General features: G+C 34.6%; 1 protein-coding gene across 4 annotated transcripts in view; it reads left to right on the top strand.

The window, feature by feature from the left end:
* Positions 1-26,804, top strand: part of LOC106712577 — a 92,085-nt gene that overhangs the window by 60,870 nt on the left and 4,411 nt on the right. For all 4 annotated transcript variants that reach the window (XM_045683564.1, XM_045683565.1, XM_045683566.1 and 1 more), the window contains 3 exons: positions 20,642-20,913; positions 22,577-22,813; positions 23,980-24,363. In XM_045683564.1, the coding sequence (XP_045539520.1) occupies positions 20,642-20,913; positions 22,577-22,813; positions 23,980-24,363 (893 nt within the window). The remainder of the gene's footprint in view (positions 1-20,641; positions 20,914-22,576; positions 22,814-23,979; positions 24,364-26,804) is intronic.

The raw sequence follows: 26,804 nt of genomic DNA on the forward strand, positions 1-26,804 counted from the left end.
CATATATTAACTAACTTCGAAGGTTACAGATGATATGATGTTAGATTTGAAGAAATAAGAATGTTTTTCTCATAATTGTGTCGTCTTCCTGTCTTAAAACTTATTACTACTACAAGCTATTCATATTGCATTTTAATTGCCATTTTCTTGTCGTTATAACATAGTACTTCAGTATGCTAAATGAGTACATTCTAAGTTGGATACTATCCAACTTCCTTGGTTAAATTGCAAGTGATAGTCATTGGATAACTGGCATATTAATAATACCAAACTAGCTTGTTCTAGCCTTTGATTTCGTCCGTGATGAACAATACGAATATTTTTTAGGATTTAAGGAACAGGAAAGACTTTATTCGAGCAAATTAATTTAAAAATGCTTTGAGCACAAAAATTGAGTGACAATAACTTAAATCGACCGTCGGTGGCTCAGAGATCACGCATTTGACTTGTAACATGCAGGTCTTGGGTTCGAATTCCGCCATGTACCAATGTGTTTTTCCAATCCGACGTTCTTACGATGAAGAAAAACATCGTGATGCAATCTGCATAATTCAAAGATATGTGTGAAGTCAACCAAGCAACAATATGCCAGGGTGGTTGACTATGTCCTGGTCCCTGACTTGTTGATGAACTAAAATCCTTTATGTCACGTCTTATGTCTACATAACAAATGTTTTATCATTGTTACTTTGTGATTGTTGACAGGGATCGTAACTTAAATAACTTAACATAATTAACTTATAGACTAATATATTACATAAGCAATTGTATTGTGACATCAAGACGCGATCAAGATGAATCGTCCATTGTTCTTTGGCTATCTCTAAAATTTATGGTCAATGTTGCACAAACCACTATCATCTATAATTTGTTAAGAGTTAGTACTATGAAGAATGATCTATTGTTGACCCATAATTGTTTATGGACCATTTGTCTGACGTTTTAATAAAACTCAGAATTTTCCGACGAAAACAGTTACATTTTATATGGGATATTCGTCTAAGATATAAAACTCTATTCAAATATAAAACAATTGTATCACCTGCTCAAGTTAATACATATTACGTCGTCAACAAGATTTAATTTTAAACGTTTTTTTCTAAAGGTTCCAAATTTAAATTTCAAATTGTAATTGAAAAATGAGTGATAATGAACTGTGAGTGTTAGTGTAAAGTGAAGATGCGAAGTGTTCCCCAGTGAGTCGTGTGCGGCCCAAACATTCCGGACTACGCGGCAACGGAGGGCCAGATGGGTATGATCTTTTTATAATCTCTTGTATATTTTGATAAGCGCTTGTGGGAACCACTTTTTAACCGACATTATCTTTGTATACATTTTAGAGTGAAACATTAATCGATTCTATCTTAAGAATAAAATAGTTATTATTTTTTTTAGTTAGGTACCCTAACTGTGAAAAAGTAACATACTGATTTTATAAAAAAAATAACAAAAAACTAGCTCTTTCACATTGTTGCGGACCTTTTTGCTATTTTGATAGCTTATGTAGTTTTCTATTATTGACACTGACATTTTTTATACATTACATATTGCTTCTTGACGTTTGGCTGTCGATTACCCTTTTTCTTACTATTTCTCAATTATTTGTTATTTATTTTAATATAGTCATTTGCACAGTTATTGGTTTGCTCATTTCATTTTGTTCGTTTCATTTTGGTCCTTCGAGCCGGAAGTTTCCAGCGTACCTATTATTCATTACGTAACTTTAGTTATTCATTCATTTCGTAGTATTTGCTTTCATTTTCACTACTTTATTTTATTATTATTTCTCACTTAATGATCACCCGCAGTAAAAGTAAAATCATGCCGTCAAACCCTGCGACTAGTACTGGTTCCCAGCATGTACTCGTATACAGCGTTGCCCCGAGAGAGACGTCTACGTCAAAATCACCACGCTCGTCGTCCATAATTAAGGCTCAAAAGGCCGCCCTAGAGGCCCTCGCCTTGCGCCGACGTCTTGAGCACGAGCAGGAGCTCGCTGAAAATGAGAGGCAGCGTGAGCTACAGCTGGCCGAACGCGAGAGGCAGCTGGCCGAACGCGAGAGGCAACGAGAAAGTCGGCTGGCAGCACTCCGTCAGCAGGTAGAGGAGGGCGAACTGCAGGCCGAACTTGCCGCTCTCGACGCGGAAGCCACTTTAAGTCGCAGCAGTCACAGTGGTTCTGCCAAAGTAAGTGTGGAAAGAACAGAAAGATGGGTACAAAGTTTAGGACAGCCAGTTTGCGTTGGCGAAAATACAGTTATTAGAGGCATCCCCGCAGTAGGGCGCGAGCAATTAGTCGTTCCACCTCCCGGCCACCAGGCATCTCTGCCGGCCACTGGGTCAACTGCATCCCCTATTAACCGTTTTTTTCACCAGAAGCAACTTTCAAACGTCACGAGGCCGTCCGAGGCGGCCGCGCTATGCGTTGGCGAAGATACAGTTAATAGAGGCGTCCCCGCAGTAGGGTGCGAGCCATTAGTGGTTCCGCCTCCCGGCCATCAGGCATCTCTGCCGGCCACTGGGTCAACTGCATCCCCTATTAACCGTTTTGTTCTTCAGAAGCAATTTTTAAACGTCACTAAAGCATCCAACGTGTCCGTGCTATGCGTTGGCGAAAATACAGTTTTTAGAGGCATCCCCGCAGTAGGGCGCGAGCAATTAGTCGTTCCGCTTCCCGGCCACCAGGCATCTCTGCCGGCCACTGGGTCAACTGCATCCCCTATTAACCGTTTTTTTCACCAGAAGCAACTTTCAAACGTCACGAGGCCGTCCGAGGCGGCCGTGCTATGCGTTGGCGAAGATACAGGTAATAGAGGCATTCCCGCAGTAGGGCGCGAGCCATTAGTGGTTCCGCCTCCCGGCCACCAGGCATCTCTGCCGGCCACTGGGTCAACTGCATCCCCTATTAACCGTTTTGTTCTTCAGAAGCAACTTTCAAACATCACAAAAGCGTCCGAGGCGGCCGTGTTAACGCGACCGCTCATATCCACGGAGCTTGATCAGAGTAGCCTGCTTCAAGCTGTTGCTGACACTGCAGCTGCGGCCAAGGCGCTTGCTACTTCGCACCGTCATAAACATAAGATAGAATTGTTTCCTTTCGACGGAGACGCCTTAACATGGCTACATTTTAAACGTATTTTTGATTTAACCAAAAGCAATTTTTCAGTTATTGAAAATATTAGTAGGTTACAAAATGCACTTCGCGGCGCGGCCCGAGATGCAGTCGCGTCACTGTTGCTGGCTACAGACGACCCGACCGATATAATTAGAGCTCTGGAGGAGAACTTCGCTCGCCCTGAAACTATAGTATTTAAGGAAATCTCCGCTCTAAAAAATTTACCACGTTTGGGAAATTACTTAAAAGAATTAATTACGATAACGAATAAGGTACGTAATTCTATATCTTCTTTTAGGAGGCTCTATTTATCCCATTTTGGCGTGTACCACCCTTGGAAACGTAAGCTTCGTGTAGTTCACGACGCCGCAACCACGAATGAGGGCGTCAGCTTAAACTCTTTGTTGCTACCTGGTCCAGACCTGCTTCAGCCATTGTTAGGTATTTTACTTCAGTTCCGCGAGGGCCGTATTGCTCTCACTGCTGATATCTGGGAAATGTTCCCCCAAGTGAGGATCAGGGAGCAAGATAAGGACGCTCCAATAGTTGTAAAGGGTCGAATTTTATTTCAACAAACGTGGAGGTCTAATGTCGACTGGGACACCGAGTCCCAACCCACGGAAGCATTAAGGTGGTCTGATTGGTTTCAAGAGTTGTCAAAAGTAACTTCTTTGGAAATTCCGCATTGGTATTCTAACTCTAAAAACTCTGAACCAACTCAGAGGCAGTTACACGTTTTTGCTGAAGCAAGTGAGCTCGCGAACGCGTGTGTCGCTCATTGGCGTCTTTGGTACTCAGACGGCAACATCGAGCTTTCTCTCATCTCTAGTAAGGCAAGAGTTACACCCTTGAAACCTACCTCTATCCCACGTTTAGAGCTCCAGGCCGCTTTAATAGCTTCTCGTCGCGCGGTCACCTTTAAGGACAGTCATAGAAAACAACCGGCACATACTTTCTTTTGGACTGATTCTATGACAGTCCTTCAATGGTTACGTAGTGGTGCGCGCTCTTTTAATCCTTTTGTTGCCCATCGTTTAGGCCAAAACTTTTGAAAACTCTTGCATCAGAGACTGGCGATGGGTACCAACAGACTTGAATGTGCCGATGACGCTACCAGAACGCAATCAATAACCTCGACACGTAACAGATGGTTTCGCGGACCATCTTTTCGTTTTAAATCCGTTGAGGACTGGCCTACAGAGCCGAGGTATCACCAAATACCGATGAACTCAAGACCAATAGTTTTGAGTTGGTCAGACTGGCCTATATAGCCGAGGTATCACCAAATACCGATGAACTCAAAACCAATAGTTTTGAGTTGGTCGGACTAACTTCCTTTGTCGAAGAGTTACCGACACCTGTCACAGCTATTTTTGCCAATTTTAGTAATTGGCAGCGCTTATTACGTGCCACAGCCCGGGTACTTCAAGCTGCGGCAAAGTTTGGTGTTATTTTGGCTTCCTTTAGAAATTCTAAATTGAAAGGCGATGTTGTTTGTGCCCGCCATCCTTCAGCGTCCACTACCCTACCGCCTCTTAGTGCAGATTTAATAAAGGCCGCTGAAAGGCAAATTCTACAACGAACACAGCTCGAGAGCTTTTCTATAGATTTTCTTCATATCCTGAATTCGAAGCCTATTCCTCCGAACGGTCGTCTCAGAAAACTGTCATCCGCTTTGGGAGAGGACAAATTACTGCGGTTAGCCGGAAGAATTAAAGCCGCAGAAGGCATTGATCCTGACACGCGCTTCCCCATCCTTCTTGACGGTCGTCAGCCAGTAGCTAAAGATTGTCTACTCTGCAGAATAAGAAAGTCCTTGCCGATGAACCCGAAAACAGGAGATCTGCCACCTGAAAGATTAGATGAACCCGAAAACAGGCGATCCGCCACCTGAAAGATTAGCTCGCCATTGACAGCCTTTTACTTTAACGGTCCTGGGCTACTTCGGCCCCATAAGCGTCACTATCGGGCGCAGGCATGAAAAACGTTATATGGCCCTTTTCACCTGTTTAACTGTCAGAGCTCTTCACCTAGAGATGGTACATAGTTTATCAACTGACTCTGCTATCATGGCTATTAGAAGGTTCATTGCAAGACGGGGCTCTCCAAATGCTGTTTTCTCGGACAACGGAACCTGCTTTGTTGGTGCCAATCGCATTCTCAGAGAGTTCTACGGAGAAAATGTCGAAGATTTCACAAGCACTCAAGGTATACTCGCGAAGTTCACCCCACCTGCGACACCTAATTTTGGAGGATGTTGGGAGCGCTTGGTACGATCAGTAAAGTTGGCTCTGAACGCAACATTAACTGAACGAGCTCCGAAAGAAGAAACCCTATGCTGTTTACTAGCCGAGGCAGAAGCCATTGTCAATTCAATGGCGCGATAAGGGTAGTGGACGTTGCAACAGCAGGGGGAACGCTACACTGACCCGTACGAAAGCTGGTTAGGCTCTCCACCTAAGGCCTTGACTGACCTTGGTTTGAATAACCAGTTTGTGCTTAGCTGCACGAGGGGGAGGATGTTGCGGACCTTTTTGCTATTTTGATAGCTTATGTAGTTTTCTATTATTGACACTGACATTTTTTATACATTACATATTGCTTCTTGACGTTTGGCTGTCGATTACCCTTTTTCTTACTATTTCTCAATTATTTGTTATTTATTTTAATATAGTCATTTGCACAGTTATTGGTTTGCTCATTTCATTTTGTTCGTTTCACACATAGTAGGTAATATTAATCCTTAATTAATTAATTATGATGTCTCACGAAAGTTTAAACAATTTAATATTAATCCTATTAACAAAAAATCCTATCAGTGCAACTTTTAATTAGCCTCCGGTTTTTAAAATTTCATTATAATTTTAAGTTAGTACATATTTTAGCTTTGTAAATTCACGAATCCGTTGGAGTCAAAATACAAATGGTCTTTAAATTATAAAATTGTATAGCTTGTGTCATGAAAAATTATTATCGTATTCTGTTGCTCTCTTGTCTCTGACATTTTTATACGTTTAAATTTTCCTTATATATAGTATATTTTAAATAATATCTCAAATCGTTTTAGTAAATATTAAACCTTATATTTTTTTAGGCAACAATTTATTTTTGTGGTTACTGGTAAACCAGTAGCTTTAATAAGAATTACATTAAACAAAATAGTACCTTGAGTTTTGAACGTTATGGTACAAAATGGAATACCCGTTTTATACAAACACTTCGTATTATCATTCATTTTGATCTGGCGTAGGGACGAAAACGGAATATATTTTTTTGTCTTCACTTTCTTTATGAATGTGTTTTTGTTACATGTCCTTTTACGAAACAATGCAATTACAATGAATTGAAATCCCGGACAAGACCACGGTTTTATTTAATTCATTATTTGTCATTGTTAACATCTCCTTTGTCTACGGTTTTGTTACAGAAAACAATAAAACTTAATCTTATTGTTAAAGTATGGTAGACATATCAAAAAGACTTCTTCAATTGAAGAAGGAAAATGGAAAGTAAATTAATAAAAACTTAATATTCCTTCCAAACTGCACTATACTTATTAAATCCTAAGAAATGACGTCACGGACGCGTTATTATGGGAGAATTGATTTTTCCTGCTTCGAGAATCGTGAATATTAGAAAAATTAACGTCGAGTTATTTACTGACACTTTCATATCATTCTAGAATATCGTTCTCTAGTCGTGTCTATCACGATACGTATATCGTGATAGACACGACTAGAGAACGATATTCTAGAATGATATGAAAGTGTCAGTAAATAACTCGACGTTAATTTTTCTAATATTCACGATTCTCGAAGCAGGAAAAATCAATTCTCCCATAATAACGCGTCCGTGACGTCATTTCTTAGGATTTAATAAGTATAGTGTAGTACGCTACAAACTTAAAAATCATTGAACTATATGTAATTCACTATTAGCTCGTTAAATGTTATCACTTTCAGATGAAGTGCAATCGTCCAAAGCCGAAAAACCGCTAGTACGTCAGTAATTAAGCGTGGCCAACATATTTCCGGTGTATTCGAAATTCAAAAGCCGGAAGAAGGGTGTTCTACCTGTAACTTCCGGTGCATTATTGCATTTGTTTGTTCTTCGTCTATTCAATAAGTGTTCAATGATTTGTGAGCTTTTATTCGCTTTTTTAAATAAAACCATTTCCAATCTCACTTACATACATAAAGATTAAAGATACTTATTTGTCATGTTGTTACAAAATTTAATTACAATAAAGTGAACAAGAAGTAAGACAGTAGGTAAATAATTCTATCTTACTATCTTACTACGTCATTATTATTTCTATAATATTTTCATCCTTCGTAATGTCTGTTAACTAATTTATTTCTACAGTTTGTCTAGATTAAGATAAATCTTCAAAATTTACTATGAAAGAAAAATACTGTTGGTATTTTTATTATAACTGCACACTATTACATGGCATAAAGAAGGCCATATAATTTAGAGACTGCACGCTTATGGTTACTGTTGCCATGGTATAAAGGTTGGGGCTCCACTTACAGCGTCTTTATTATAAGCGTTTTGAATGTTGTCTATTACAAATTATTGTTTCCACTGCCACCTTTAATTTAACTATGGACGCGCGGTCTGACAGACCGCTCTCGTTTCTGAAAATTGTATTTACCCTACTTCCCCTCACTCCTCGGTCTTGTGACGTTTAGTAGCTTCGACTTTAGTGGCGAAACGACTGTGAAGAGGAGAAGTTGCATCGCTGGCTGCAATTTGGCTGAGAAATTTTGTTTTAAATTTCACCTGCGGTCTGTGAGACCGCGAGTCCACGTTTTCAATACAAATATTTATTGACTGCGATGATATTTTTATAGGTTATAAGCAAAAAAAATATCAAAAAACATAAAACCGAGTACTTCTGCGGCTAAACTAACTTCAAGGTCAACGTGGGACGGCCCAACAGATGTCAAAAAAAAAAACGCGTTGACGATCCTTCATTTGAAGATGAAATTAATCAAATGCTTTTCGAATCAGATCAATCCGAAGATGAAAACAACGTTGCCGTTTGTTTAGCATTTGCTGTAGACATCAAACCTGAAATTATTCACTACTATAACTCCACTAAAGGAGGAGTAGACGAGACTGACAAGAAATGTTCTATATATAGTAGTAGCCGTAGAACAAGAAGGTTGCCTATGGTCATTTTCTATAGGATACTGGACTTGTGTGCAGTGAATGCTCACATTCTACATAATCAACATCAGCGCAAAGCAATAGAAAGAGGGAATTTTCTTAAGAAATTAGCCTCCTTGGTCGTACCACATATGCAAAGATGTGTAATCCATTTAAACCTTAAATTTGCCAAAGGAATTGCATATGACATTGAAGCGCGTTTTAGGAGCAGATCTGCCTATTGCGGAGCCCCCTACTTTAGAAATCGAGTGTTCGAAACGAAAGACCGACCGAATCTGTCCACCTAAACTAAAGAGGAAGACTAACTAAACTTGTATTGGCTGTAAAAAAAGCTATATGCCTTCAGTGTTCTAAGCCTTTGTACAATGACTGTCAATAATTTTACTGATATTGGACCTTTGTCAGAATTTTTATGTTTCAAGTTTAGAAGTTGATTTTTTGTTTTTTATGTTTGGTATAGTATATACTTACAGATTAATGTGGTTTTTTTTTCAAGAAGTTATTTTTTTTTAAGTTGTAGTCTTTAATTTGATCTAAGGCAATTTAAGACTGAAAAGTGCCCTAAATGTGATTTACATCATTATTAAGAAAATAAATGAATATAAGCTAAATTACATATTATAATCTTTTAATTTGATAATCTTTAGGTACGTCAAAAATAAAAAATCAAATAAAATGGCAGTTTTCTTAAAAATATGACTTGAAGTTATAGCGGTCCGTGAGACCTCGCGTCCATGGTAGTGTTACAATATTTTGATGTCCACAGTTAAAGGTTAAACAAATTGAAGAAGAAGAATACCTACATGAGATCTTAAGTATTTTATAATTATTTTTTTTACTCAACGATGATAAAGTAAATAACAAATTAACATTTTAATAAAAAAATAAAGTAAAAAATTACACAATACTTTTAACAAATTTTTGAAAATGGCTAGGCCGTAACCGATTGAAGTGAGCGGAGAATAAGTAAATGTCATTGCGACTTTTCGTGAATAGAAACTATTATTACAAGCATCATTGTATATCCGCACTCGCACTCTGATTCATTTATTGTAATTGACCAATAATTAGGTTTTTGACATATTTGTTTGTCATAACAATTACCCTTTAGTTTATACATCGCTTGCAGTGTGACCACACATTTTCTTATACACTCATTAGCACGTTATCTGTGCAAGTAGGTCGTTATGACATTCTAACATTGTGTACACTCGTAACAATATATGCATACTACTTACGTAATATCTAATTTGACATTCGTAAACATTTTAGATAAGTGTGTTAATATTTTTGAGCTCGAGTTTCATTCACTCAAATATTCATTCATTCAAAGTATGATCTACCTACTAGTTGCAGGAATTTAAATTATTTTATTTGGACAGTTTATTTTTTAAAGTACATTACTCCTGCACATATAAAACATCAAAATAATTAACTTCAAATACAAAGACGGAAAAAATCTGTAAATCATGTTTTAGGTAAAAATAATTTTTCCGAACAAGGGCAAGCGCTTAGAACCTGACCGGCGTTTATAAATCGCCAAGTAATAAATATTACATGAATTGCTAGACTTAGTTAGCGAATAAGGCGTGTATCGAATAGTGCAAGGTTAGCAGGTGCTTCGGTCCGCGTGCAACGACATCGCCGCACGAATCCATTGTTATACGACACGACACTTTAATATTAATAAAAACAATTGACGTTTTAATAATAATCCATAGTACTGAAAATCGCTATGTTTACATCGCTATTAATGTCAACATCGACAGCATGATTCTCTAAAGACCACGTAAGACATAATGACGCACTCTACCAAAATTATTATGATACAGAGCATCATTGTAGTAAATTAAGCTATTTGATTACGTCCGGTAATATTGTAGTGCCAGTATAATTATTCCAAACTAGCTGTCGCCCGCGACTCCGTCCGCGCGCAGTTCAAAAAGTTAAAAAAATTTATAGCGTCAACAACACGTGGTAATTATGCTGTTAAAATGTAGCTTATATGACACGTTCGTAGATTTACCATAGCAGCGCCATCTATTGATTACTTACTCAACCCAGTCGAAAGGTATCGACATCTGTTAGAATCATTTGGAGTTAACAGATAATTGTGACTGCCAAATAATAACAGACAAATAATTAGCAATAAATTAAAATTGCGACTATAATTTGAGATTTAAACTATCCTATCTCTCAAGTTGGATCGAACTGCACATGGTGTGCGAATTTTATTATAATCGGTTAAGTGGTTTAGGAGTCCATTGAGGACAAACATTGTGACACGAGATTTATATATATTAAGATAATGAAAACGCGTCCTTATAATGTCATCGAACCTTCTTTGTCGACCGTTTATGGCGGTCGTAATTTAACTGCTCGAGTCTGGAGCTTACCCGGGAACAGCTATGGTGTAACCTGTATCAACAGTTTACCTCTTTCCTAGAACAATTGTTGCGCAACTACTTTTCGTGAGTTTCCACTGCCGAAACATACGAACAGTTACATTGCAATCCCGCTCATTCTTTTTAGAAACAGACCATCATCATTTCCCTATCCTCGTTCCATTAATATGGGGTCGGTAAATCAGGTTTTCGTCCTTCAGATCGATTTATCTACCATCATCTCTGTCATCACTCTTCTCATCTTCGTCATAGTACCTTCATCATCACTTCTTCATTATTTTGATTCAGATGGTTTAACGTGTTGATGGCTTTTCCGAGGACTTTGAATATTTGATTATTTATTCTACGATAAATTTCGTAGTAAAATATGATTTATAGCATTGGCCACATAGGCCAATTGAGTAATATTTCTCAGCCACTGCGTAAATGAATATTAAAATTACTATAATTTATAACTTTAAAATACTTTATCAATTTATGTAGAAAATAGCGAACTCCAACCTTCTAATAAAGTGTAAACTCTTGACCTTTTAAACTTGTTAAGTCAAGAAACCTTGATTTAAAATTTTCTTCAACAAAAACGCTTTGTACAATCGTTGTAATCATGTTGTAGTTTAAATGCGACTTTTTTCGCAGTGGAAGCGGAAATCAGTGATTATGATAAATTAAATTACATGTGATTAAGTTGCAGTACGACAAATTAACACACTACCTTTTAAGGTTCAATACTCTTACTGCCAAAATATTCGAACAGAAATAAATTGTTGTTTTTCTAGATAAACATAAAAGCTACTCAACTGATTAAATAATGTTCTTAACCTTATATTACCCTGTATTTTACCAATGCTTTATTTCAAGTCGTTTTTCAATAATATTTGAGGAAAGCAAAAAAAACTAACTTAACGCATTACTGGTTAAAAATGGTTAGGTTATGCTACAATAAATTCGTCAAAGAATTTATCACCATAACTTAACCATCACCTGTAACCATTATTACCGCATAAAAGATTGATAACCTTAGAATATTGAACAACAATTTTCGTATAAAATTACCTCTACGTCCGCAGTTCATTCAAAACACGGAAACTGCAAACAAGCATTAACTATAACAAGGTTGTGTTCGCTTAAAGAATCGAGAGTTGTTATCAAATATTTAGCAGTTTTTACATCGCGGTGAGTAAGCTGTGACTCACAGAGCGTTCTACTGAATCACCGCTAACAGTCGATTCTAGTCTATTCATTCAGACAGCGAGACGGTTAAAATATTGATAACTTCCATCATAGAAATTTATAGATCGTCATTAGATTAGGTATGTAAGTCGCTTTTGTTTTTCTGAATAATGCTATATGTTGCATTAAACACGTAGACTCAAAAACAAAGTTAACTGGTTCAATGGTCTTTCCTACAAAAATATTTTTTTTTATTAAATATAATTGAAATAAGAAAATGCCTCTATTTAGTCGTATCTCATGTTATCTAAAAATTCTTATGAAGATACTTGAATTCTAAAAACTTTTGTACAGTCATTGAAGGAAAACCGTGATCTCAAAACTCATTGCTCAACTTTCTGTCCTACTCGGAAGGAATACACACGTCGCCAGATTTATCGATAACTGTTTATCAGCTGTTTTTTGAATGCTTACGATACTTATATCTTTGTTGCGTAAGTGGTTTTCAACGTAATATTTCAGTAATTTATTAATTTATGAGAAATAAAATGAAAATTAAATTAGTGAAGTTCCATTCATAAAGAGTGTTGAATACCCCATTTATTCGACGTCAGCTATATAAAATAAAAACACCAATTAAAATTCAAAGCAACAAAATGTTTTATAAACTCTGATGGTAATAATTATACAAGATTTTAAAAATATCACAAAAACCACAAAGATCTGGGTCGAGCTTTTTTCAGAAAAAGTCTTCTCCACACAACCGCTATCGTATTTCAACTATTTTAACGTGATAGCTTAATTTCCATATCATAATGAAAGAAAACTAGACTTTATTGTTTAAGCCGTTGAATACAAATTACACTAACATCTTTAGGTTGTGTTAATTTTATATCGTAACAAATTGTGACATTTTGTAAAAACATAGATAGGGTTTCGACCTGTTACAAGTTTATGAGGGTAGTTTTTGACTCTTTAATAGTGGTTTGACGCATCTTTTTTAAATACATACATCTTTTTAAGGTTAGTCATAAAGTAGCATAATCGAGTAAAAACGGGTTTAAAACATAACGCATAAAATAATATATGTAACGACTGATTACAATATTTATCTGTCGTTTTTGGAATTGTTAACTGAACAAAGCATGTTCATTAGTAAAGCTTTAGTATGAGTAATTTTATTATTTATCAAAATCAAAAGTAATTTCACTTTAAATACCTTTTCATACGCCTTGAAACTTAATATAAATTGTTCCTATATTAAAAAGCTGGTGTGTAAAGAAACTTAAACGAGTTGTATCCTTAACCATGTAAGGTATCCACGCTGAGGGTTCCGAGAACGTTGACAGAGGTCCGGACGACATTGACCTTGCTCCAACGCCGTGTCAGACGAGATCGAATGCGGTTTGTTTACTATGATTGCGTCAATACATCGAATTTGCATTTGCCGATTGACGATGTTCTTGCCAAATTTGGTAAAGAGGAAAATACTGCATTATTTGTACAACTTGTTTTGAAGACGCTATTGTCTTTTCCTTGGTGAGGCTGGTGTTTTTTTTTTTATAAGATACAATAGAAAAGTTTATAGTAAGTAGTAGTTAATTAGTAGTTTCTAAATATTTACTTAAATGCTCAAAATAGGTCAAGACGTCAAGTATGCTCTCTTTTGGATATCTTCAAATAATCTATCCCAAAACTCTTGTAAGTAAAACATTCGTTTTCTTTCTTAATAAAAAGTTTAATTTATAAGTACAAACATCTTAAGTTACTTTGATGTACAGTGTAACTGTCTGTACGTATTTAGGTCATAATAATAACTCTTACTTAGAAGATGCATTAAGACTTGTTCCAACCAGTTGGGATTTACATATCAAACTCAACGCCGACTAGATGAAGTTATGGTAAACGTTAAACACCACATTAGATTTATTACTCTTGTTTATAGCTCTCACGGATATTACGTGCTCTAAGCATTTTGATGGTCAATGTTTTATAATGAAGCATAATGGTAAAGACGTTAAATTTCCGGTCATAATGAGGGTTTAAAAACCCTTTTCTTTGTCCCGCTCTTCGAATTTGAGTTTTACTCCAACTAGGTTTAAAGAAGTGTTTGGGTGTGTGTTTGTATTTATTTTTAAAAATAGTGCGTTACTACGTAACGTTTTTGATTTTGCTTCTTAAATGAAAAGGAGTTAAAGGTTTTAAGGGTCCTAATTTTTGCAATTACTCCAAGCGGATAAGGGACAAACGACGTAAACTTGAAAATGACAGCGCTTCTTATCTTTACAACCTTGTTAGCTATCCCTTATCAAAACTGTCCGGACCATAAGAATGCATTCTTTCATTTAGGTACTTATTTAGTCGCTGTGTATCCTCGGTGCGAAGCAATCGTCTCGTTCTCCAATTTCCGTCGCGTCGAAAGCCTCGTGTCAATTGTCTTCATGACTAAATTGATGCAGTCTAATAAATTGTCCGACGAAATGTGACGTACCAACCGCCTTATCAATATTACTTCACTTTGCAATTCGCTTTGCCAGTTGTTGCGCGTACGCCTAATCGAGTGTTCGTATTTTGTTCGTCTCCAACTTTTATTTAATCATTAATATCTTTAAGATTATTTTTATTTTATTTATAAGATCTATATCTTGTAGTATCTGTAGTGTTTAGTGATGTTTTGTGTTTATCGATGTTGATATATCGATACGAAATGTGTTAATAAAAATTGTAAATTACGCGTACAGTAGTGTTTGGAAATAAATGTGACTAATGTAGAAATGACGTCGATGAGGTTGCTTCGTATGTTTTATGATCGACACACTGATGGGAAACTGTAAGTGACACATGTTCTCATATTAAGTGACCAGTTTTTTTTTTAAATTTAAAACAAAACTTTAACGTTTCCTGTTCTTTTCTGTTTCGAGTAAGTCTTTTAGTCATACAGTTTCGTTCGGTTCCGGTTTACTCATATCGATGAGTATTCAAAGTAAAGTAAAATTTATCATACAATACATCAAAAACACATTGATAATGTCAAATGGATTAATGAATAGACCGACTCATTCTTTATGCAAGTATTGAGATTAAGTTTAATACTTTCTGATGAGTATTCAACACATTTCTTTCTTGCTTATTATTTTAGAAAACGATATTTGATTTAACAAATGACACACCATGTATTTCACGGTACAATTTTTTTTTTAATTAACTAAGTAGCATCACTGGCATACTGCGTAGTTGTATAATGTGTTACTCACAATAACAGACTAGTTATAGGCTTTTAAAGTTAAAATCAATATTTTAATTTGTCATCACTTAGTATTTATTTTACGGAACTTAATTTCTTTTTCATAGAAAATTACTATTATTTATTATATAAAGTTAGGTAACGATAGTTGTAAAATATTTTTCTACGTTTAATATATCACTTTAAAAATTGAGAATATTTAAAAACACATTAACCATGAATTTAATACAAAGCCAAAACCCAATCAAACAGATAAATTTTAAATACGTTAGAATTTATTAAAATTTTTAGGTACTATCAATTCTCAGTATTTTTAGGATAAAAAGCATATACAACATTTTAACTTCCATTCGTGGAATATAAGGGGACACAGTTAAACTTATTTTTGTTATCTTAAAAAAAAATATCCTCCCATGTGTGACCTAAAAAGATGGGCTTTATCTATCTTTTTTTATTAATTTTCATTTTGACTTATTGCGATGTCTGTAGCAGCGGTCACTTTGGATGGCTTTTCTTTTATACTCGTATACTATATGCGTTATTCACATTCTTCCATATTATTGTATCTTAAGGCAACATTTATCGCATTATCAGATTTTATAGAACATCACTAACAACTTGTCGCGTTGCCCACAATGCACCATTGTTTCCAACACCATTGTTTACGGTAGCAACTACTGTCTCTTAGTTAAAAATAGAAAAACAAATGTAAACCCTATTCTTGTGAAAATAAAGTCTAAAGTACACTTATAGCTAGTAATGCAGCTGCACTTTATGTTAAACGATGTCGACATTTGGGTGTATTAATTTTTTTTCCTGTTACAAAGTTACTTATTTTGTATCTATTTATGTCGGCAATACAAAGAGCCCCTATAAGAGGTTATTTAAAATGTACAATGTGTGTAGAATAATGTCCTACTGGACAAAGAAATGTGTTGCAATAACTCTTAATTTTTATGTTAAACTAGCTATCGCCCGCGATTCCGTCCGTGCGGAATTTAAAAAACGTAATCAGTAGCCTATGTGTTCTTCCATCTATGTTCAACACCTGTGCCAAATTTCATCAAGATCTGTTGAGTCGTTCCGGAGATACCTTCCAACAAACATTCATCCATCTAAACATTCGCATTTATAAGATTATTTATAGTAAGATAAGATGTAAAAGAAGATAAGATAAGATTTTATAGTAAGATAAGATGAAGGCAAATTGATTTTCTTCGCATCTATACATATAAAAGAAAGTCGTGTTAGTTACACTATTTATAACTCAAGAACGGCTGAATCGATTTGACTGAAAATTGGTGGGCAGGTAGATTAGAACCAGGAAACGGACATAGGATAATTTTTACACCGTTTTCTATTTTTTATTTCGCGCGGACGGAGTCGCGGGTAAAAGCTAGTATCTTATTTAGAATGTCACATGGGGTTCCCAAAAATGTGCAGTACAACAGATGTCAGTGATAAAAAGAAAAAAATATTGAGATAACATAATACACACTCGGATACCCTTAAAGTTTATTTAAACGGCCGCTTAGTGTAGATATCTCATACAAAATTTTCATTGAGCGAAATGGTAAAAAACGCGTTAAAAAGGTGAAGAAATTTAACAGCTACTCTCCAGTAATCTATAAAATTTAAAGAATCAACACTATAATACTTTCTTACGAGAACCGGAAACCAACGCCATTTGAACCAATTTGATGGTAATAAAAGATGGAGTTGTGAACGACGCCCATTGTGCAGCGAAGATTGAACTGTAAAAACAAATGGCGGCACTTTACAATGCTAACAGAATAGTTGATTAGGAAATCCTGTAGCTATAAGCTTTCGAGTCTAACAACATACTTGGAGTAGTTATAAGTTGTTGTAAATATTTTTACTTCATATTTCTTGATCATTTCCATATCCTCGTCATTATGTGGTTTGTACGTCAAGTTTCGACTTGTACGAAGTTCAATAGCTGCATGACAGAGGCTACTACATGTTTTTTTTTTTACATTCATATTTATTAGAAGTGAAACGTTAGAAGTTATTTATGAGACAAAACTATTAGCGCCGTAATATGTGGCTGAATGAGCGAAGAAGTTCCTACATTCCAGTGATATAACTTTACATGCTATTCAATCGTTATTACAAAGGAATACGGTTCATTTTATTGTAATTAATGCTGGTAGTTAAGTCTTTATCTACGGTTAAATCTATAATAAAATTGTATCTCAGCTTCCGATTGCGATATGCTATTTCAAACCGATGATCCAATGTTGGACGATGTCAACAACATCTCTAATTTTACTATGTTTACAATAGTACAGGTTATTAAATTACTTCGAACGGAATTAAACGAAAAGAATTACATATTAGAGTTGGTATTACATATTTTGTTTGAGACTTGATTTTACTTATTCTTTGATTGTAACGTGTTTATTAGTACATATATTTATTACTTGTATAATTTAGATTAAGATAGATATCTGACGATATTGTGAATAATAAATTGGCTGTGAAACATAGAAATAATTTAATTATAATTGAATCGGTCATTTCAAAAACCTCATAAGTCACAAAATTATAATTTTTCAGAAATCAATAAAAACTGTTTCATACACAAACAAATGAGTTTTGAAGAGCTTCTTTATGGTTAATTTAGTATTCGAGGGGTAAAAAATTAAAATAGCGTATAATCTTTTCGCTTTATTAATAGAAATAATGAAAAAAACCTGATAAACAGTTCTTGACTTATGTTGTTTTAGCGAGAAATAGGTTTAGTGGTATATAATTTAACCAAAAAAATTGTAGTAATCATATTTTTTATTGCTTGTAATTAAGAATTACACTTAAAAATAATCTTATTAATATTTCACATGTATTAATTTGTCATGTTTTAATATCTTTATGGTACATAGTCATATTCTCCATCATTCTCATCTGGATTATCTTCAACATTTGCAGTTGGCTAAAAATGTTGTTATAAAATGGCATATGCTCTTCCGGAATGCTATCTTGAACTAGTTTTAAATCGTCTATTTTATTTTTATTGATGGGCACTTTCAAATTATAGGCTTTCGTTGATGGAAGTGAAACAGAAGTTATTTTCTTCAATAATGAGAATGAATGTTCAATCAATCGGTATTATTAAAAGAGGAAGGAATGTTTTGACTTAAGTTGTTTTCACCCAGAATACACATCTACCTTTGAAAAACCATTTTCTGTAAAAAAAAGCATGTTGGAAAAAATGTTGACTTAAGTGGTTTTTGAAATGACCGATTCAATTTGATTCATCTTAAATCACTTGAACCGTGACACGGATGCTAGTTGGTAAAACTCGTTTTCACTTTTCTTACTATTCAGCAAGTCTATGACACGGTAATAATAATACCGTGAGTGAGAGAGATACAGTTATACCCAATTCCTGTGACGTGACAAAGACAGGGATAACTATCTTCTGTCCCTTTCTGCGTACCAGGCTTTGGAGTTTGTTTGGAACAAAGGTTGTCCCCTACAAACAACCTAGGTTGTCCCTAACAAAGTTTGACATTCGTGCTATTTTTCGAAAATTGTGAGTACTTAGTGGCTGTAATTGTGCAAAAATATTTTGATATTACAGTTTTAGTGAGATCAAGTGTATAAAACATGGTATACTGCTGTGTTGTTGGTTGTAAAAGCCGTAGTCAGCGAAAAGAGAAAAACATAACCTTTCAATCGTAAGTACTGAAACTACGCACTTATTCACATGTATTCATACAAAATAAGGAAGAAAATACAAACTAGTTGTTTTTTACAGTCTTTGTAATAACTAATATGTTAAAATACGGGTAAAATTAGCTAAAATAAAATAGTATTTTTCGAACATTATGCGCCCAAACGCAGATGTCATTTGTGTCAAATAATATACTGTAGATCTGGGAAACAAGCGGCCATATTAAACTTCTTTTCAAATTGGTTGGTTATTACCCGTAAAAATAATACCACCATCTTGTTGTAAAAATTACCCTGAATTTAGGGGAAATAAATTATAGTAATAATGTATATAAATGAAACAATTCACATTTTTTATACTATTTTCAACAGATTTCAAAAGGAGTTTTTAATTCTGGTATATGCTGTGTTTTTAAATATTTGATACTTTCTTATCCCGTTGATTTTAAAGAGTATGCTTTTTAATTTGTCCCATGTAAATTTTGTTTCTTAGAAATTACAATCAAAATAGTTTAATATTAAGTGGTTTTACATGTAGTGTTCACTGTAATGATATACAGAGTAATTTAAAATTATATGACTATAATATTGGTATGTTTTTTGTAGCTTTTTATGAAGACTTAGGGCTTCGTGCATATCGAAGAAAAATAGGACATCGTTTGAATGCTCGTCTAATGGACCTAAGACTGAAGAGATGCCGCGCTTTGTTGAAGCGGTACGCGGGAAAAAAATATCGGGAAATTCTTTTTTTGGAGTCACTCAAGACATCCTTGATTAAGGCAGCTGCCGATATTGACATGGACCTCGTTCGTGCTGTGATAGACGACTGGCCGAGCAGATTGAAGGCCTGTATTCAAAATCACGGATGTCATTTTGAATAAACTTTAGTGTCATAAGAATCTATGTTTTGTTAAGTTCAATTTGGTATATAAATGGTCACATAATGAATAAACTTGTTTCAATTATTTTATATTAAACATGTGACAGAATTTATGACCTGACTAAGTATTACTAAAAAAATCTGTTTACGTAATCTTAGTCACATAAACAAAAATTACGCATTGTTTTTTATATTTATTACGTTTAATAATTACAATTTAATTGGGAATATATAAATTGGTCTATATTAAATTATATCGTAATTATTCATTTTCGGGACAAAACAAATAACTGGTAACCCCAATCCTTTTACTTATATATATGTATAGTCTATAGTACTCTCTATCTGTCCCTTACGGGTGAACGCGCATGCCATATCTATATAATTCTTCATCTGAGCTATTCAGCTTTTTTCTCTAAACAACAGCGCACCAAATGTTTAGGTATAACGCAGAGCAATCATTTGCGTTCCGTTTCACTGACCTGATTTTTTAATACTTTGTATATTCCTCGTTTTTTGTTACAGTCCATTTAAATTTAACATTTCATAGTTTATTTTAGTTGTAGCATTTGTTTTTTAAAACACATGTTTTTGCGTTGTAATGCAAGTGTTGTGGTACTTATTTACGAATCTGTTTATGTAATCAAACGTTTTAAACACAGCATATTGGAATTATAACTCTTGGTTTTCACTGTCGACAAGGTTGCTGTTCTGGAAATTATAACCTGTCACTATCTTGCAAATTGGTCATACAATTGCAACTTTAAGTGTAACTACTTTGCACCTGCGTTTATTTTTAAACCCTTCACCTGTTTCTTACTAACTACGTTTAATTACAAACATCTGCGAGAGTAAAACTTCAATTTTTACTGACTTTTGTAAAGAACACCTAAAATATATTTTGTTTATTTAAAAACATACTTTTTTATGTTAATTATTAATTTTCTTTGTCACAGGCCTCTTCAAAGGCTCAACCACAACACTCGACGGCATCGGTCTTCGGCCGATGCCAGCCGAAAGGCCGAAGACGTTACGGAAACTGAAATCAGTGTACGACGCCTCCCCGACAGACCCGCCGACCATCACCAACACGAACATAAGCAGCAATGGACAAGTGGACAGGAATATCAATGGAATGGAAGACGAGGTCAGAAGACGGAGTAATACGACTAGTTCCACACATAGCGGGGACAAGTCACTCTCAATACTCAGCCCCTTTGATGAGCAGGTAAGAAAATACTATATCGTTATTCTTTATGACCGTGTTTCCAGTGGTAATATACAAAAATATGCTTAGATGAAATTTAATAATTTAGCTAAATTCTTTGACTTATATGAAAATTACATAAGTAATAATGATCGAACAAATTACATTGAAATTGTAGTTTTTTTTTGTAACTTCTGTTTACGCTTAGTTTTTTATATTCGAACAAGAACAAAGAAAGCCTTAGTTTTTGTTCAATTCTTTTCGGTTTTTCTTGTTCATTTCGTGACTTAATTAAATCAGTCAGTCAATATAATATTCGAAATATGTAGTAATTAACGATAAAAGTATATGAATAGAAAATTTAAAAATTGTTTATTTTCTTTAAAATGCCTTTTTTATTATCAAATAAAAAATTTAGTTTCTCTGCTAAGTAACAATATGCTTTAGTAATTTCAATTTGTCCGCTTTATTCGTAATTAAACTAGTCAATATTAATTAATACTGTAATAGAGCGATTGATTTACAAGCGCAGTATTCAGTTCGTAATGTCACTAGCACAGTTCAGCTTAGATCTTGTGCCGTTTGACTTTTATGATTTATTTATTTATCTTTTGTTTTGATAATGCAACGAGAAACAAAACCAATCGAACTATGAGTAATAAATAGCAAAAGTAAAAATAGCAAAGTAAGTACTAAAAATATCGATTATTGTTATCGATATTCCTAACAATACAACACTAAAACTATTTAGTTGTACGATGCGAAATTAAAGGGTAGAGTGATAATGACACCCTGACATGAAAAACTGAATGCATATTCAAACATGCTAATATCACGATAACCGCAACAAGTTGTGACTTTTGAATACATAACAAACACGAATTTCGTAAAACTTGGAAATAGAATTCCTATAAAAGAAACCAGACGTCCGATTCATTATTTTACTGTATCTGTAACAAGCTAACAAGTATCACACTAGTTTTTTTTATTAATTACAAAATGTGAAAAAAAATCAATCTTCGTGTTTTTATGATTAACTTCGACAGAATACATTTGTGATTTTACATTTAACTATATGATTGTACACGTAAGGCAGGTGTTTAAATATCACAAGACACAAAGATCTGCAGATGTTTCAATGCAACATACAGGTATGCTGCGGTAAAAAGTCGTTATAAACCACAGAGCAGGTGTGTCACGACAATAAGTTCATGAACCTTTATTCAGGTAGATAGGACAGCTCGGTCCAAAAAATATTTTCATAATTTGTACAATTTTATTTTATTAAGGTTTGATTCGAGTAGACATTAGAGCAGCCGACTGTCCAATCAGTAAAGTACCGCGGAACTCAATAATTCATCTCAATTTCTTTTATTATCCGCTGAATTAACATTAAACCACTTTTTGAATCAATTCGGTTCAAATGCAACCGACCTCAAGATCGCAAAAAGAAATGAAAAATATGATGTATTGCATAGAGGGCGATCGAATAATTTTTGACTCACACAAATAATGGAGAGAGAGAATGGAGAGCCATCGAACTCCAATATGGGCGGATAGAGCAAACTATGCTATATAGCAAACTATATAATGAGTTTCCTTTCTTTTACTATGTCATGAAACCCAATAAAATATTCTTTCTGTAATGCTTTTTTATGAATTAACAAAATGTTTTCTCTAACAGGAGGAATGGGCGAAGATCTCCGAGATAATGGCGTCGTTCGGAAGTAAGCTGGTACGAGAATCCGTATTCGTGTCAGAATTGGAACAGGAATTTACGTCGCGCCTCGGCCTTAGTTGCTCCGAGTCAAGTCTTAGTCCCTCAGTGGCTTCGAACCTTGGTTTCTGGCTCTCCAGTCTCGGTCTGCATGATTACGAACCACTCTTCCTGGAGAGCGGTTACGATGATATCGAATTTATTGTAAGTACTAGCAAATCAAATCATTTTATAAGGTTATGTTCAAATAGTCAGATGAAGTGGGAGGTGAAATAGCTTAAAACCTTATATTATACATCCCACCCCCTTTTTTAGTACTTATTTACGCAAATGTTTGTACGTCGTTATTGGTAAGTTTAAGCTCTGGATGTTATAGTAACAGACACGACTGAACCTTAAAAATTGTGTTATTATTGCCAAGTATACCACGAAAGCTTAGAAATAACTTTCTAGGCTTTCTTTCTTCAAATGAGTAATTTATCCGCTTTTGCGTACTCAATCATATTTTCTTCGAGATATAACTATAGCTATTTTACTCGTATCTAGTGTTCTAAATTACTTTTGTTTAGCACTGTACTCACACAAATTCAAGGCAACAATAATCACAAACTTATTAGCTTGTGTGAAACGTGCGAAGTGTATTAATTGTCATTGGTTCTGTGAGTAGATCTATGAACGGAAGGAGCAAAGGAAGCTAATAGCAAATTAAATCGTAATGAATTGTTGTTATTTTGGCTATGAAGTATTCGTATACAAAACACGTCTGTCCACTTACGTTGTCCTAAAAACGATAATTATATCACAATTATATTCTAATTTTAGTCTTGATATTTAGTTCTTTTAAATTAAAAAAAAACTTAATTGATAGCCTATGTATTCTTCAAGACTATTTTTTTATTTTTTTTTATTTAATAATTTAAGAGGCTTTGTCGCAATGCGACCATATCGCCCCATAAGCCTTCCAATAAATACACCTTACATCTAATTATCTACATTGTTTCTTAAACACATGTCGGTCAACTTAAACGTCATCCTGGCCTCGTCAGAAGACGGGTAAGCCAGGATAGTGTTTATCTGACCGACATTATACCCGAACACCTTAAAATAATTACGTCTAAGCCGTTCGTTCCGAGCACACTCCAAAACAAAAGACTATTTTAAACATCCATTGCAAATTTTATCGAGATCCGTTGAGCCATATTGGAGATACCTTCTAATAAACATCCATCCATCTATCTACTCATATTAACTTTAGAATTTATAATATTAGCAAGATTAATTAATTCATTAGTGAAAGATAAGGATTGCTTGAACATTTAAAAAAGCGTAGGCCTCTAACTAATGTATCTAATTCACTAATTTACTTCCAGAACGGCATACTCGATGAGAACGACCTCCGCGAAATGGGAATCGAAGAAAACGATAGACAGAAGATATTGGAATCCGCAAAACAATTACCTCTTAAGATAACTGAAATAAGCAATAATCATAACAATAATAATATAAGTAAAAACCAGAACGAAACAGTAGACGAATGGTTAAGAAACATTAATCTAGAACAATATAGTGATACGTTTAGAAAACATTTATATGTAGATATGGATAGGGTTAAGAGAATTTGGGAGGTGGAACTGACGGCTGTTTTGGAGATACAGAAAGCGGGACATCGGAAGAGAATCCTGTGCTCGGTATCCGGAGAACATAACGGACCAGTCAGTAATTTAGAAGATATTAATGTTGATCTCAACACGTTGGTAAGTCCATTTGAGATACTACACGTAGAATTACACTGCTAGGTCACTTGTCTTATTACGTATTGCCTTCTATTAGCTATAACTTCTATAAGCTACTATAAACTTGACTATGTAACAAACAGAAAGAACTAACGGGGATTTTGGTCTCGGAAGCCCAATCATTTGGATCAAAAAAGCTCGGAAGCAAAATCGGAAGGATTATTGTGAATAGTTTTTAACTCATGGTAATGTAAAATTGCTGTGTGAAGTTAGTTAAAATACAAACTTCTGGTCTATCAATTTATTCATAAGTACTGCAAATGATCTGAACACATAGTTAAAATGTGTCATAACATCACATTAAGATGTAATGTTGATGTGCTCTATAGATATAAACAGTTCTAGCAATAGTAGGAGTGATGTAATACTTTGATAGGACGTTTATTACTAGTTTGCTGCCTTGTTCAGCTCGGCACGACAATTTTCTTTGTCATAGTTTGTTGCAAGATCATAATATAATCTACGATTTCATTGTAATCGTTCTTTCATGATTCTGCAAATTTGTGCAAAACTTTCTTATTAATCACTAACTATTAGTGAAAATTTTGAGTTAATCGAGTTCTAATAGAGACACTATTTTAAGGATTAGATTTTAACCTTTCAAAACCGGCAGAATTACAATAATTTCAGTTAATTTTGTTACTTTATGATATTTGAATAGTTACTTGAATACACTACTTGAAATTGAGTCTTTATTTTATTATGACAAATCTTTTTTCTTACTTGTAAAATATAAATGCATGTTTAGATGGATGGATGTTTGTTTGAGGGTATCTCTGGAACTTCTCAACAGATCTTGATGAAATTTGGTATAGATGTAGAAAATAGTCTGGAAGAACACATAGGCTACTTATTAAGTTTTTTTTAATGACGCAAAGACGTAGTCGCGGGCGACAGCTAGTCTTAAATAGCCATACGTATGATACGTCTGATTCAATAACATAACATACAAATATTGTATGGAAGCTAATACACAAACCGTGTGGTATCATAACAGTTTCCTCAATCATAGCATATTAGTTTTCAAGTCGACGCGTCGCGGTCGGATATCCTTTTAACAGGCATTTGATTGAGTGGATTGTATGCGCTGCTTCAATAGCTCTCTAAATTATATATAAGTGTAGTATAAGTATAAGTATACATATAAGTATATAATATATATCATATATCAAACAGATTAAGAACATACAGCCGCGTAGTAATAAAGTTCAAATATTAAATACTGATTTCAAGACTTATCACTTTTCAAATTAATTGAATTCTGTTAGGATTGACATTTATCGTTTTTCTTTTCTTCATCAAAAGCGTGAAGGCATCTTTATGACCTTGGTTTTTAACTACCGAATCACATATTGTTATCACTTTTGTTCTCTTTGCAAAAATAGAGATGATATGTTTTCATGCAGGTCCTTTAACAGTGGAAACACTCGCTTATATTGTGTTCTTTCATATCCTGTCAGTGCATGCGCGTCTGACGGACATAAAGGGGCAATTTTATTGTGCATCACAAGCATTGAATTAATTTAAAGAGGATTTCCTTTATCCATAATGGCTTTAATGTGTATGCGTCGATCTGTGACATTGCGGTATTGTTTTATCCCACCTATAACACAGCCACACTCAGAGTGGTAAATCAGCTACTAAGGTTAACCCTTAGTGTAGATTTAGTAACAAAGTGGGACAATTACCGTGAAATCTGTATAGAATAGATTTACTATAGCAGGAGTTGTTACATAATAACTCTTTCTTTAATTAATTACTTCAACCGTGAGTTTCTGAGTCAAAAATCCTTTATAAAATATATCGTCCTCTCTGTCATTATCTTTGAAAAAAAAAAAACAGAGATAACAATATGTTTTAACGGATTTTGATCTCAGGCCCACAGTTAGTGAGTTAGTACGTTTGCTTATATACATTATAACTTATTAACTCTACTACTACTCTAAGCGACAAGATTAAAATGGCTAATCTCTGTTAAATTACTCATCTTGCCGTTAATTATCATGACGCACGTGCGCGTGGGGGGTCGCCCGGCAACCCCCCCGCAGGTGTAATAATGTGTCGCTGGAGTGAGATAAGTTGGCGCCACAATTTAGGGGTATGCAATAATTATAGGTACCGGTGATATAGTCTTTTAGCGATCACTCTAAAGAAAGCTGACGACATTTGATATGAAATGTTTGTTAATAATTAAATATGTTAGTCATTACTTAAGACCTGATTGAAGTTTAAAACTTAGCAAAATATCAGAGTAAAGAGTACCTATACTTTTCTAGCTCTTCCGTACCTATACTTTTCTTCCGAGTAGCTAGGTTTAGAATTAAATATTAATTACAGAGTAATGAAACCGTGATAAATAACTAATTAAATAACCAGTACATGAACTCAAATGCACAAGTAAT

The sequence above is a fragment of the Papilio machaon genome, chromosome 22 (genome assembly GCF_912999745.1).
Source record: "Papilio machaon chromosome 22, ilPapMach1.1, whole genome shotgun sequence".
Taxonomy (NCBI): Eukaryota; Metazoa; Arthropoda; class Insecta; order Lepidoptera; family Papilionidae; genus Papilio; species Papilio machaon.